At 39.9% G+C, this 12,641-nt stretch overlaps 1 protein-coding gene across 5 annotated transcripts in view; it reads right to left on the bottom strand.

Moving 5' to 3' along the window:
• Nucleotides 1-1,850: 1,850 nt before the first annotated feature.
• Nucleotides 1,851-12,641, bottom strand: part of PAN3 (poly(A) specific ribonuclease subunit PAN3) — a 135,327-nt gene continuing 124,536 nt past the window's right edge. For all 5 annotated transcript variants that reach the window (XM_040448109.1, XM_040448110.1, XM_040448111.1 and 2 more), the window contains 2 exons: nt 7,287-7,425; nt 1,851-4,838 (listed from right to left, as the gene is read on the bottom strand). In XM_040448109.1, coding sequence (XP_040304043.1) covers nt 4,698-4,838; nt 7,287-7,425 — 280 coding nt within the window. In that variant the 3' untranslated portion in view covers nt 1,851-4,697. The remainder of the gene's footprint in view (nt 4,839-7,286; nt 7,426-12,641) is intronic.

Genomic DNA, 12,641 nt, shown 5'->3' with positions numbered 1-12,641 from the left:
AAAAGAAACGGCCCGTGGTTTACCTGAAATTCAAATCCAGCTCCGTGTTCTGTATCTTTGTGCGCTCAATCTGGCAACCCTACCCACGTCCTTTACTCTACTCTGTTTCCATAGCCATTGTTACCTCTTAACGTTCTACGCGTACTTTGTCCTCTTCCTGCTAGAATGGAAGCTCTGTAGGAACAGAAAGATTGGTCTGTCATGGTCAGAGTTGTTCTGTTGATTCCTCTAGGGCAGTGCCTGCCATAGAACAGGCATTTGGTAAATATTTCATGAATGAGCGAATCCAGTTCATTCGCTGCACTGAGCGGGATGTCAGAATCTTGTTCTGGCAAGCCGGTTTCTTAACCGCCACGCGTACTGTGTTCAACGAATTTTAAGGACATGAGTTTTAAAGGTCTTTCTTCACTGCCCCTCTTGCCCCAAACTCGTACAGAAGGACATTTTACAGACACCTTGTGCACCTTGCGAAAGGTAGGAAAGGGGAAACACCTGTTTTTGACCATTCAGAGCACAGGACGTGAAAACAACAGAGCCATTTTATCCCCATTGAACAGATGTAACACTGGCCTAGCTTATGCAGTATTTTAATGTGTTTCATGTTTTCTCTCAAGAAATCTAAATCTAAAAGATCCCCCCAAAACATCCTCCATCCTAGGCAGACTGGTCTCCCTTCTTCCCCATGAACCTACAGTGGTCATTTTGACTTGCCACCGCATCCACTGGGTTTTTTTCTTTTTCGAGACCCTTCTAACACTTATTCTCGCTCTTCTCCGAATTTCTAAAAGCAACTCACTAGTTCCTGCAGCTAAAAATAAACCCTCCTTCCTCTTTAAGTACCCCTCAATTAGGTCTCCAGTCCCTTATCACTTTCTATTCTGTTTTTCAACTTTTCACTTCAATACAGTACAGGAAATAACCACAATAAACACTAAGTACTCAGATTCAACAAGTATTAATGTTTCTGGCATTAAAAAAAATCTACCTTTGGGGTGCCTGGGTGGCTCAGTGGGTTAAGCGTCCAGCTTCGGCTCAGGTCGCGATCTCGCTATGCTATTCCTGAGTTGGAGCCCGGGGTCAGGCTCTGTGCTCAGGCCAGGCCTGGAGCCTGTTTCAGATTCTGCGTCTCCCTCTCTCTCTGCCCCTCTCCCGCTAGCACTCTTGTCTGTCTGTCTCGCTCTCAAAAATAAACAAACATTAGGGGCGCCTGGCTGGCACAGTCGGTTAGGCGTCCGACTTCAACCAGGTCACAATCTCGTGGTCCGTGAGTTCGAGCCCCGCGTCAGGCTCTGGGCTGATGGCTCGGAGCCCGGGGCCTGTTTCCGATTCTGTGTCTCCCTCTCTCTCTGCCCCTCCCCCGTTCATGCTCTGTCTCTCTCTGTCCCAAAAATAAATTAAAACGTTGAAAAAAAAAATTTAAAAATAAATAAATAAACATTAAAAAAATATTTAAAAAAAGAAAAAAAAAAAACCAAAAACGAACCTACCTCATAGTCTGAATAATGTTTCTGGAGGACTTGGGGGGAAGGGTACTCTTCACCTGTATAGTAAATTACCCAAGTACTGAATCAGAGGCTAGCCATATCTTCTTCCAAAACTACACTGTAAGCCATGTGTTTTATAGAAATGTTTGGGTAGAACTATGTACTTTATAAATAGCAAGTTCTGGTGTCTGCATTCTCAGTACCCAAAATAGATCCAAGTAGGCATTGAGCAGATAGCTGGTAAACTAATGAATAAACCTGCCACCAACAATTCCTCCAAACACACAGGAAATGTTCGGCCTTTTAAATCCTGGACATAAGACAAACTTAACCTCATGAAATGAACTGGTACCCCCCAAAAGGACAAACTTCTCTGTAATTCTTTATTAAAAATATTGCTGTACACATAGAGACTGAAAACAGGATTAAAGATGAATAACCCATATTGGGGTCATGACATTAGAACTTAACATACTGGTGCTTTTAGGGAAGTTGTTGACATCCAAACCACAGAACCAAGGTCAAAAGCAAAATACAAAGGTACCCTCAAAAATATTTACAATGAAGTAAATACACTAACAGAATTTAAAATAGGTACAAAAAATTGAAATGACCAACGTTACATGATTTCAAGGGTTGTCCTTTCTGTGCTTTGATCTGTCATAACAGGAAGGTGTGGGAAGTCTGTACCCTTAATTTGACTACTCTCAGATATTACAATCTTCCTATGAATTAAAAAGACTAACTTTTAGACAACCTCTTAAGTGGAATTACACTATGGAAAAGAGGGCTCCCCCAAAAAACACCTAAGCAGAACTAATAAGAGTTCTACTGGAAACCATTCCCAATAAAAACTAAATGAAAAATAAATATAAAACAAAGCTTAAAAAAAAGATGTATTACCTGACACCAACTGTTTTCTGGCCGACAATATTTACTCATGAAAACAGATCAGCTGTCCACCTTTATATTCAAGCCAAGTCCTGAGGTTACTAGGGGCTGAAGCAAACTAGCACTTAGGATGCAAACATTCTTGGGTTTGTGATTTGAACCTGCCTTGCAGAGGGAAGTTTGCTGGTCGATACAGGATGAGAAATTCAAGCCCTATTTTACCCCTGCCCTTCCTTATTAGCTTTCACAAAACATTGGTCCACAAATTAAATTTTCAAAAAGTTCCCAGACCCCAAAACTAAAATAGATGATCCCCTTTCATTTTCAAAGAAAACAATATTGGAAAAAATCTCCAGCCCGCTTATAAATTAAGCATTTCATATTTTCTTCTAGAATACAAGTAGTTCTTTTTTGTACAAAAGAATCACAATATGATTTGTCAAAAAACATATAAAAAGACAGCTGCTCTTCCTCAAATACATGAGCTAATGATAAAAGACTTTTGCATGTTAATGTCTCCAAGTTCTGGTTCCTTTTACATAAAAAAAGAACATTATGGTGGCAAATGTTAATTATCCTTTGAACAGTGAACATTATGTTCTCGTAAAATCCATCCAGATCAAATGCAGTAATTGATTTTCTTTTGAACTCAACAACTGATGCTACCCAACGTGGACTCAGACACACTTGTTAAAATGTGGAAAGCATGTCTTTAGTCTTCAAAGCTTTCAGGTGAAGAGAGGTGTTTTTTTCTTGATGCAAATCTCAAGGCAGAGAAAATCATTTTAAAGCTTATAAAAAGTGGACAGAGAAATATTAAAAACTTCTCTGAAAACTACAAATGTGAGCAATTATTAAAATTGAAGACCGTAACATCAGTTGCAAGTGCTTGGAAGTCTTTCCTGACCTTCTGAGTTTCCACGTTTTCTTCATAGTTGCATGGTAAGCACCCGGTGCTAGTAAAACATTCAGTGCTGGGAAAGGAGACAGAGTCTTCATTACTGTGTTTTTGTGAAAGAAAACTCCTATGTATTTGGCAGTCTTCAGTATCAAAGAGTAGGTGTGTCATTAACTAGAAATTCCACGAATACCCAAGTTTGGCAACAACTGCACGTCCAAATATTAAGAAAGTTAAGAGGAGGAACATTCCAAACTTCTGAGATTGACTTATTCAGGAATATCCCACATAGTGAAGTTATTATCAAAAGTACTATTACTTTGGGCTAAGCAGTGACTGCAAAGGCACAGCAGATTGTTATCCCTCCAGATTCAGGCTGTAAAACTTCAGAAAGCTCTCGATGCCAGACCACTGCTGTGTTTCGTTCACCTTCCGAACAGTGTCTCTGTGTCTGTATCCAGTGTAAAGTACCATAATAAAGCTGTGGTTCCAAGAACAGAACTTTATACAAAAAAAGCAAACTGGAAATAATCTAAAGCAATATACTCCTGAACTTCAGGCCTTGAACGCAATTGACCTTTTTCCCCATTAAAAAAAAAAAAAAAAAAAAAAAAAAAAAAAAAAGTTGCGTAAATGTTAAGTATGTCTGACGAGCAGGGAAACACCTTTTTAAGAAAAGACTCTGGATGAATCTGGAGCCCAGGGCTGTGTGTGCTCCTGTGTGTAAGTTCCTGTGTATCCAATCCTTAGTCATAAAGCATTTAAGTCTACTAATAGGGGAGTTCGTATCCCACAATCCACTGGTCTCTCTTTTGTCTGTTCTTAAAAACAAAAAACAAAAACCCAAAAATCTCCACTTGAACTAACAGCGGTGGCATACAGAGCTTCATCCAATACTCTTACAAGGATTATACACCATACAGTGCTTCTGTGAAACCATTTACCTGGTCCATTACGTCCGTCAGGGCAACCCATCCCCCAAAGAGCAAATTCTGCAACCCTCAGTGACACAAATGCTGCCCATCGTTGTTTCCCAAAAACGTCCTTGCAAACAGTTTCCCTTAATAAGTAAGTATACAATGTGGCAAAAGTTCCAAGATCAGAAAAAAGTCTTTAAAAAATTAAAATTAGTGCATATACAAGTGGAAAAACACAACAGCTGGAACGCCATCCACCTGGTGGCGCTCCTTGATCTAAAGTATTCTTCACAGATCCGGCCCCCATGGCAGCCACAGCTCTAGGCTAAGTGGGACATTCTTCCTTTCGAGTAGCGGTGTACCTGACTGAAGTGCAAGCAGCCTGCTCATCTCCTGTCGGGTTTCCCAAAGGTGGAAGGAGAGGATGAGACCAGTTCAGCTGGAGTGCAATTTTGCTATCGGGTAAGGTCCTCAGCCGACGTGTCCTGCGTACTTTTTCAGCCAATACTACAACTGCCCATTGGCAGCTGCAATCAGTTCCTGGAAAGTGTTTTCAAAGCAGCGCTTTAAGTCACTGTAAGTCACCACAAGTACGCTCTTCTCGTCTCTGGAAATGAGGCTTATTTTTTCTGGCACGCCAGCATCTAACTGAAACAGACGGAGACACAAAATACGAAGTTCATACCAGGCAGAAGACAGTCCCCTTTATCTATTTTAGGACAACTTTTGCCACACTGACAAATATTTTAAAAATTTCTGTGCTGTTCCCTTCTAGATACACACGCTCGTCAGTGTGCACACTTCTCCACTGGGATGTTTTTTAAGCAGTCCTGTGTTTCCACCGAGCTTCCACACTTCATACTTGTTTGCATTATATTCCATCATTTAATTATTCCCCCAATACTTTCCCCGTTTTTGTCGTTCTGTTTTGTTTTGTAAAGTAAGCTCCACGCCCAATGTGGGGCTTGAACTCATGACCCAGAGATCAAGAGCCACATGCTCTACCAACCAGGCCAGCCAGGTGCCCCAATATATTCCAGCTTTTTGGCACGACGAATTCTAGTGCGACGGACCCACTCGTCTACTTAATTTTTTTTCTTCCGTGGAATTACTTCCTTAGGAGAAATACTTACAAATATCAACAATGAGCCAAAAAGTACAAATAATTTTATAGCTGAACACATAGGGCTAAACTGCTTTCCAAAGTATCAGAAACCACTGATTTATGAGTTGTACCAATTTACAAGCAGCTCCATATCAAATGCACGCCTTGATATTTTTATTTACATTTTCAGGTATTACCAGATGTTTTCACACATTTACGTATGTTACTTCCACTTGTGGGAATGCCAGTTTATGCTCTTTACCCATTTATCTGTCAAGATTTGGTAGTAATATTTTAATGAGGTCTTTATAAAGCATTTATACTAATCCTTAGTCCATCAAATAAATTATCTTGTTAGGTTTTCCCTTTTTTGGGTTAGTTTCCAATGTACAATTTCCTTCCTTTTCACTAATTCATTCATTAAAATGTTTACAAGTTACTAATTCTGAACGTTCAAACTTTCAAATCCCTTTACCAGCTTAATTTGTTGTAATCCCCACCAAAATACGCTATGTAAAATTTTAATTTTTAGATCACCAATATGGCCATCCACACTTTTTAATTTGTTACACTCTTCCCAAACTTAGAAAATTACCACATTTTCAGATTTGGGATAAATTTTATTTACTCCTAGTTATTTTATGAAGTCAAACAGAATTTTCAAGTTTTTAATTATCCTCACATTCATTAAATAATCTTCACTTCAGATACCTATCTGTCCATGGCTTGATTTCACAGGATCTAGCTGTCAGTTTAACTAGCGCTACGTATTTTTAGTTACTGGTGCTCTGATAACATGGATACCATTTTCTAAACTCTGGTAGAATTATTCTCCACTCATTGCTTTTAAGAAAAATGTTTTCCCCTTAAGGGAAAGGGCAAACAAATACATGTCATACTAGATTAGTTCAATGGTACATTCAGTCTGTTCTGTCTTAATGTCGATTATTGACAACACTCTCTTTAAAGGGTTTTAAGGAAATTCAAACAAGGCAAAGGAGTGCTTAAAAACAAAAACCACATTCTCCCCGAACAGTTACAGCACACTGAACACGAACAATTCTACACCATGTGCCATGAGGCACTTTCTCCTCTAGTACTTGTAATTTAGGGACAGTTTAGACCAGGGGTCAGCAAATAAACTGACCAGAGGTCAGTTTCCATAAAGATGGCCAGACAGTAAATGCCTTAAATTTCAGGGCCGCATACAGTCTCTGTCACATATTCTTTTTAGTTTTGCTTCTGCTATTTGTTTTCAGTCTTTTGAAAGTGTAAAAAAAATTCTTAACTTGCAGGCGCTACAAACAAAAACAAAAACAAAAACAAAAAAAACCGCAAACAAAAACAAAAAAACAGGCTGTCTGTCTGCCCAGTTTGCAGACCCTTGAGATTTAGATATAAACCTACATACAAAGACTAATGTTTACTTCTGGAGACCCATTCTACACTCTGTAATTCCAAGTAATTCATAAGGAAAATGCATTCCTTCCTTCCTCTGTGAACCGTTTCTCTCCTAGCCCTTTCAAAAACAAAAGTTCACCTCTCCAGTGAATTTATGACGTGTCTCCATCTACTTAGTTCATGTCATCACCTAATTCTCCACTTAGAACACTGGGCCTACTGTGCTTTTATTATTGCAATATTGTATTACTATGCCCACAGTGAACAGTAAATGAACAGATAACATGTAGGGACATCCAACATGAGACTCACAAGAAAGCAATTCAACATAAAATTTTTGTTTTTCCCACCCACTGCTTTTGTGACGTTTTATCACAATAAGAAGATCCACGATGAAAAAGTCTATAGTTATTCATGAAGATGTCAAAAAGGCCTGCCAAGTCTAGAAACTGTTATTAAGTAGATACACCTAATAATTATTAAGAAAATGTCTTTTGGCTACAGAGAATACATCTAACTTCTTAAGTCTCTTAGTATTTATAGAAAACACAACTTTGCATTGTGATCTTAAAAATCCAGATACAAATTACCTTGTTAAGACAAGAAATGATATGACTGAGGTCAATCCAAGGGGCACCCGCTTCTGTCACCTGATGGAAAAGATGATCCCTAAAGAGTTTCAACAGATAACGGTCTCCAGTCTCCGACCAGGTAGGATCCTTCTGAAACCTGGGGGAAGGTAATATTTTACCTCAGTAACTCATGCCGTATGCCACATGGCTATGTTGATTCTTCAGACTCAACACTAGTTTGATTGTTTTCTCTGATAAATAAGTTAAGTACCGTTTGTGTGTCTGTGTCCGTGTATGTAGTGTTTTACGGGTTTTTTTTAATCCTCCAAAAGTTATAGGGAGTCTAAAAAAATTGGCCTTTTTCAAATTTTATGTGCCAACTGCCAAATATTAAAAAAAATAACTTCACGGGGCCCCTGGGTGGCTCAGTCAGTTAAGCCTCTGACTCTTGATCTCGCCTCCGGTCTTGATCTCACAGTTCCTGAGATCGGGCTCTGTGATGACAGCAGGGAGCCTCCTTGGGATTATCGACGTCTCCCTCTGCCCCTCCCTTGCTTGGGTGCTCTAAGTAAATAAACAAACTTTAAAAAAATAATAATTTCATAGAACATGAAAGTACATGAAACCCAGTTTCTATTTCTTAAGGGTAGCCGACCCTTCCACACTCCTATTTTATAATCACTTCCTTAGGTAAATGGAGGGAAAAGAAAAGGTCTTTAAAAATCTTTAGAAATAAGTTGAAAGAGATTATTCTTTTCCTCTTCTCGCCTTTAGGATATAGAGTAGAGAGGTAAGATCAGATCTTCTACTTTACTGGCAGCAAAAAATAGAAAAATGTTTAAGGAAACAAAAAGCGGGTAGATTTTGGTTTCCTACCATCACGAGCGGATGTGAGAACGAGCTGTGAAGGACCAGAGAACTGACCAGACGATCAGTTAGTGTCCAGTGACCTCTGGAACTTACGATCTAGTGAGGAAAACAGATGTTCAAAGAACCAAAACATGTTTTAAGTGCATATTTTGATAATGCCGTTAAGAGAAAGGGAGACGGTACGGAACGTGAATTCACCTAGGAGGACAAAGGCGGCTCTCCAGAGGAAGCAGTGGATGTTCCTCCCAGAGGAAGGACACCCTAGTCAGAGGCATCAGTATTTGCAAGGACAGAGCATGCCGCACTTCAGAAACTTAACAAAGGTTGGTGTGGGTGGAAGGGGCTGAGGGGAGGAAAAGAGAGAGGCCGAGAGGGGGACAGAGAGTAAGAGCAAGGAGGCGGAAGAGAAAAGACCAGGGCAAAGAGGGACAGAAGGCAAGACAGGGGAGAAGAAAATTAAAAGAAAAAAAAAGACATATCTGAAGCAAAGATAAGAAGAGAGAGATCAGGCTACACAGTCTTGGTTAAAAAACTAGGTGTTTTCTAAGAACGAGATGGAGGGGCACCCGGGTGGCTAAGTCAGTGAAGCATCCTTGGTTTTGGCTCAGATCACGATCTCACAGTGCGCACCGACAATGCAGAGCCTGCTTGGGATGCTCTCTCTCTCTGTCTCTCTCTCTGCTCCTCCTTCCCACACGCTCTTTCTCTCTCTCTCTCTCTCTCTCTCAAAGTTAATAAATAAACTTAAAAACAGATGGGAAGCCCACCATTTGGGTTTAAACACAATCCTAAGAGTTTTGCAAAGATCGCTCCAGGGACTGTCCATTAAAACGCTAATTAAACACATCCATTTATCTCTGTTTCCTCTCAAAACCCCACCAAATTGGCAATGAATGTCTAATAAAGGATACGACAAACGCACAAGGACAAAGCGATCAGAAGCAACAAGAGAGGAAAAACCCACGAAGAAAAACTGGAAAGGTGAAAAACAGGCCGGTGAGTGGTATGGTGAGCTGACCTGAAGAAACTGACCGCTGACGCTACAGAAGGCACAAGAAGGGGAAGCCACAGGAGGGGCCATCGCCGTGAGGCCAGGCGGGGAAATCTTGAGGGACAGACTACTGAAAGCGAGTAGGGGCTCAAGGTGGACACAGCAGAACGGACGGAAAATTCCGTAAGTAACAAGTAGATCACCTCGCTCCCGTCCCTGCCTCCATTTCTGCTCCGCAGAAATTTTCCAGAAAAGGTACCGGAAATCTCTCTAGACGGGGTGAACAAAGACGCTCCCGCCCCGGGGTGCCAAGAAGAGCAAGCGATGGCAGGTAAGACCATCCAGTCAACCCCTCGTGGCTACTTGGCCATCCAAAGCTCGACCACGAATTTATACCACAGACAGAACGTTGGAAGGTTACTTTCCGGATGCTAACTCGCCCAAGGGAAATTCCGACACTTAAGAGTACACCAAAAACAAAAATTATACATCACGGCATCACACTGCTTTACCACACATTCTACAATCTCCGACACCACCAGGAACTCATCAGTAGCTTTTTAGATGAAATTCTTTAAATTTCTTTAAAATTTTATTTACTTAGCTTTTTAGTAATTTCCACACCCAACGCAGGGCTTGAACTGACGACCCCAAGATCAAGAGTCGCATACGCTTCTCACTGAGCCAGCCAAGTACCCCCCAAAAGATTACTTTCAACATGAACACATAGCCAGGATCAGAAATCCACTGGAGAATGAAACAGAAGAAACTCATTTCCTATGAGACACTGCAGGGAACAGAACAAAACTTAGAACAACAACAACAACAACAACAAAAAACCTAACCAAAACCTGTAATTGAGACTCTTGCACAAACAAGAATTAGATGCTGTAAGACAGAAACATTTAGAGAGGGGCGCCTGGGTGGCTCAGCCGGTTGAGCGTCCGTCCAACTTCAGCTCAGGTCAGGATCTCATGGCTCATAAGTTTGAGCCCCGCATCAGGCTCACAGCTGCCAACACAGAGCGGGCTTCTGATCCTTTGTACTCCACTCTCTGTCTCTGCCCCTCCCCCGATCATGCTCGTTCGCTCTCTCCCTCCCTCTCTCTCTCTCTCAATAATGACTGAACATTAAAGAAAAGCATTTAGAAAACAGAAAGTTCTTGAAAATTAAAATTATGACAGCAGAAGCTTAAAAATTCGAAGGATTGGGAAAAAAACCTTTATTTTTAGACAAAGTAAGTTGAGATAATTACCTCAAAAGTAGAACAAAAAAATACAGTACAGAAAACAGAAGAGAATATTAGAAAATTAATGACGATGGTCTAATATCTGAGTAACAGGAATTCCAAAGAGAGAAGCTATCAAAGAAACAATGAAGACAACTTCTCAGAGCTGAAGGACCTACCGTTTCCAAGATTAAAAGGGCCTGCCCACCCTGCTGATTCATCAGAATGAATAAAAAACCCTACACCAAGGCATTTCACTGTGCATTTCTGAACATCAATAAAGAGAAGATCCTAAAAGCACAGAGGAAGGGGAAGGGTTTGAAAAGAAAATAGATTTGAATCTGGAAGTTAAAAGACAGTGGAGCAAAGCTTCAAATTCTGACAGAAATTATCACTACTATTACTTAACTATGTACTAGAGATACTAGCTAACACAATCACTCCAAAGCAACTGAAACTATCGAAATTAGAAAGTAGGAAATGTAACTACAATTATTTGAAGATATGACTCTGTATCGGGGAAACCCAAGAAATCTAGTGAAAAACTATCCAAACACTAAGGTATCTGGGCACAAATTTTACAGAAATTGATAAATTTCACGTGTACCGATAATAGGCAATCTAAGAAGAAAGAATGGCAGGGGTGGGGGGAAGGGAGGGGATTCCCATTTACAACAGCAACAAGAAAAAAAATACCTAGTAAACTTAGTGTGCCACAACAACATAAGAACAACTTAAGCACTGAAGGACAGACAGTAAAGTAGGTGTGAATGAATTCAACGATATATACCATTGTCGTGGTTACGAAACTCAACATCTACAAACACATATGCTCCTTAAGTTTAATAATAAACATGTCATCTTATAAAATAAAAATACCACCAGGTTTATAGATTTTTTAACTAAAAAAGCTGATTCTAGAATTTATACAGAAAATTAAACAGTTTTAGGAAACAACAAAAAACAATGAAATGAAGCTGAGAAAGAATGAACTACCAGATTTTAAAATGTCATCCAAAAAAAAAAGTTAGTCATGAAGGGGTGCCTGGTTAGCTCAGTCAGTTAAGCAACCACGCTTGGGATTCTCTCTCTCTCCTTCCTTCCCTCCCTCCCTCTCTCTCTCCCTCTCTCTCTCTCTCTCTCTCTGCCCCTCCCCTGCTCACTTGCTTACTCACTCTCTCTCAATAAATAAGCAAACATTAAAAAGAAATGACAGTCATTCAAACATTAATGTGAAAGAAGTACTGTCTTAAACCAGTGGGGAAAAGCTAGACTATTCGATAAATAGCTTTTGGGCCACTGGAGAGTCTTCTGAGAGGGAAGGGTGGGGGAGCTGAATACATACCTTATATCCTATAAATATTCCAAATACATAAAAATTTAATATGGGAAGAAAATAAAACCGTAAGTACACTAGAAGAAACAATGAGAAAATTCCCGTAGAAAAGGCCTTTCTAACTATGATTCAAAACCCAAAAGGATAAAAGAAGTTTGATCAATTACACCATGTATACAAATGTCTGCATGGAAAAAAAAAAAAACTGAGCGGTCAAAAGAGAAATGACAAATTAAAAAGAAAATGATCAAAAAGGACAAATCTCTCCAGCTCCTATAAATCGACAGACAATTCAACTGGAAATAAAAATGAGCCAACAATACGAACAAAGAAAAAAAAGGCAACAGAAACAGATCAAAAACATAAAAATGACAAGCAACATGCTCATTAAGAGTAAATACAAAATAAAACCGCACTGAGATTCAATTTCACATCCATCAGGTAGACAAAAATCCACAAGCTTGAAGAAGTACTGTTGGTAAAAGGCTCTCTGCAAGGGTTTACGGTCACATATCCACAGACCTAACAACCACAACTGGGTCTATCTTTATGCACACGTACAATTAAGTATGCATAAGTCAGTCCCTGCAGCACTGATTATACCAGCAAAACAGTAAAAACAACTCAAATGCCTACTGATCAGGAACTAGAGCAATAAATTACAGCATGTCCACAGAATGGACTATTACATGGCTATAAATTATGGAGGCATAGCATGGTGGTTCAGAGCATGGACTCTGGAACCATACTGTCTGGATTTGAATTCTGGCTCAGATGCTCACTTATTATGTGACCCTGGAAAAGGTATTTCACCTCTCTATGCCCACACATCTCTGTTAGTCGAGAAGGCTAATAGTACCTGTATCACAAGGTAGTTACGAGGATTGAGTTGGGACCTATTTGTAAACTATTGAGAATAGTGTTTGGTATACACTAAACATACCTAAA

Source organism: Herpailurus yagouaroundi, unplaced genomic scaffold (genome assembly GCF_014898765.1).
Source record: "Herpailurus yagouaroundi ecotype Mexico unplaced genomic scaffold, PumYag 197, whole genome shotgun sequence".
Classification (NCBI taxonomy): Eukaryota; Metazoa; Chordata; class Mammalia; order Carnivora; family Felidae; genus Herpailurus; species Herpailurus yagouaroundi.
The sequence above is the reverse complement of the archived record's forward strand: the minus strand, read 5'-3'. Positions and strand labels throughout refer to the sequence as shown.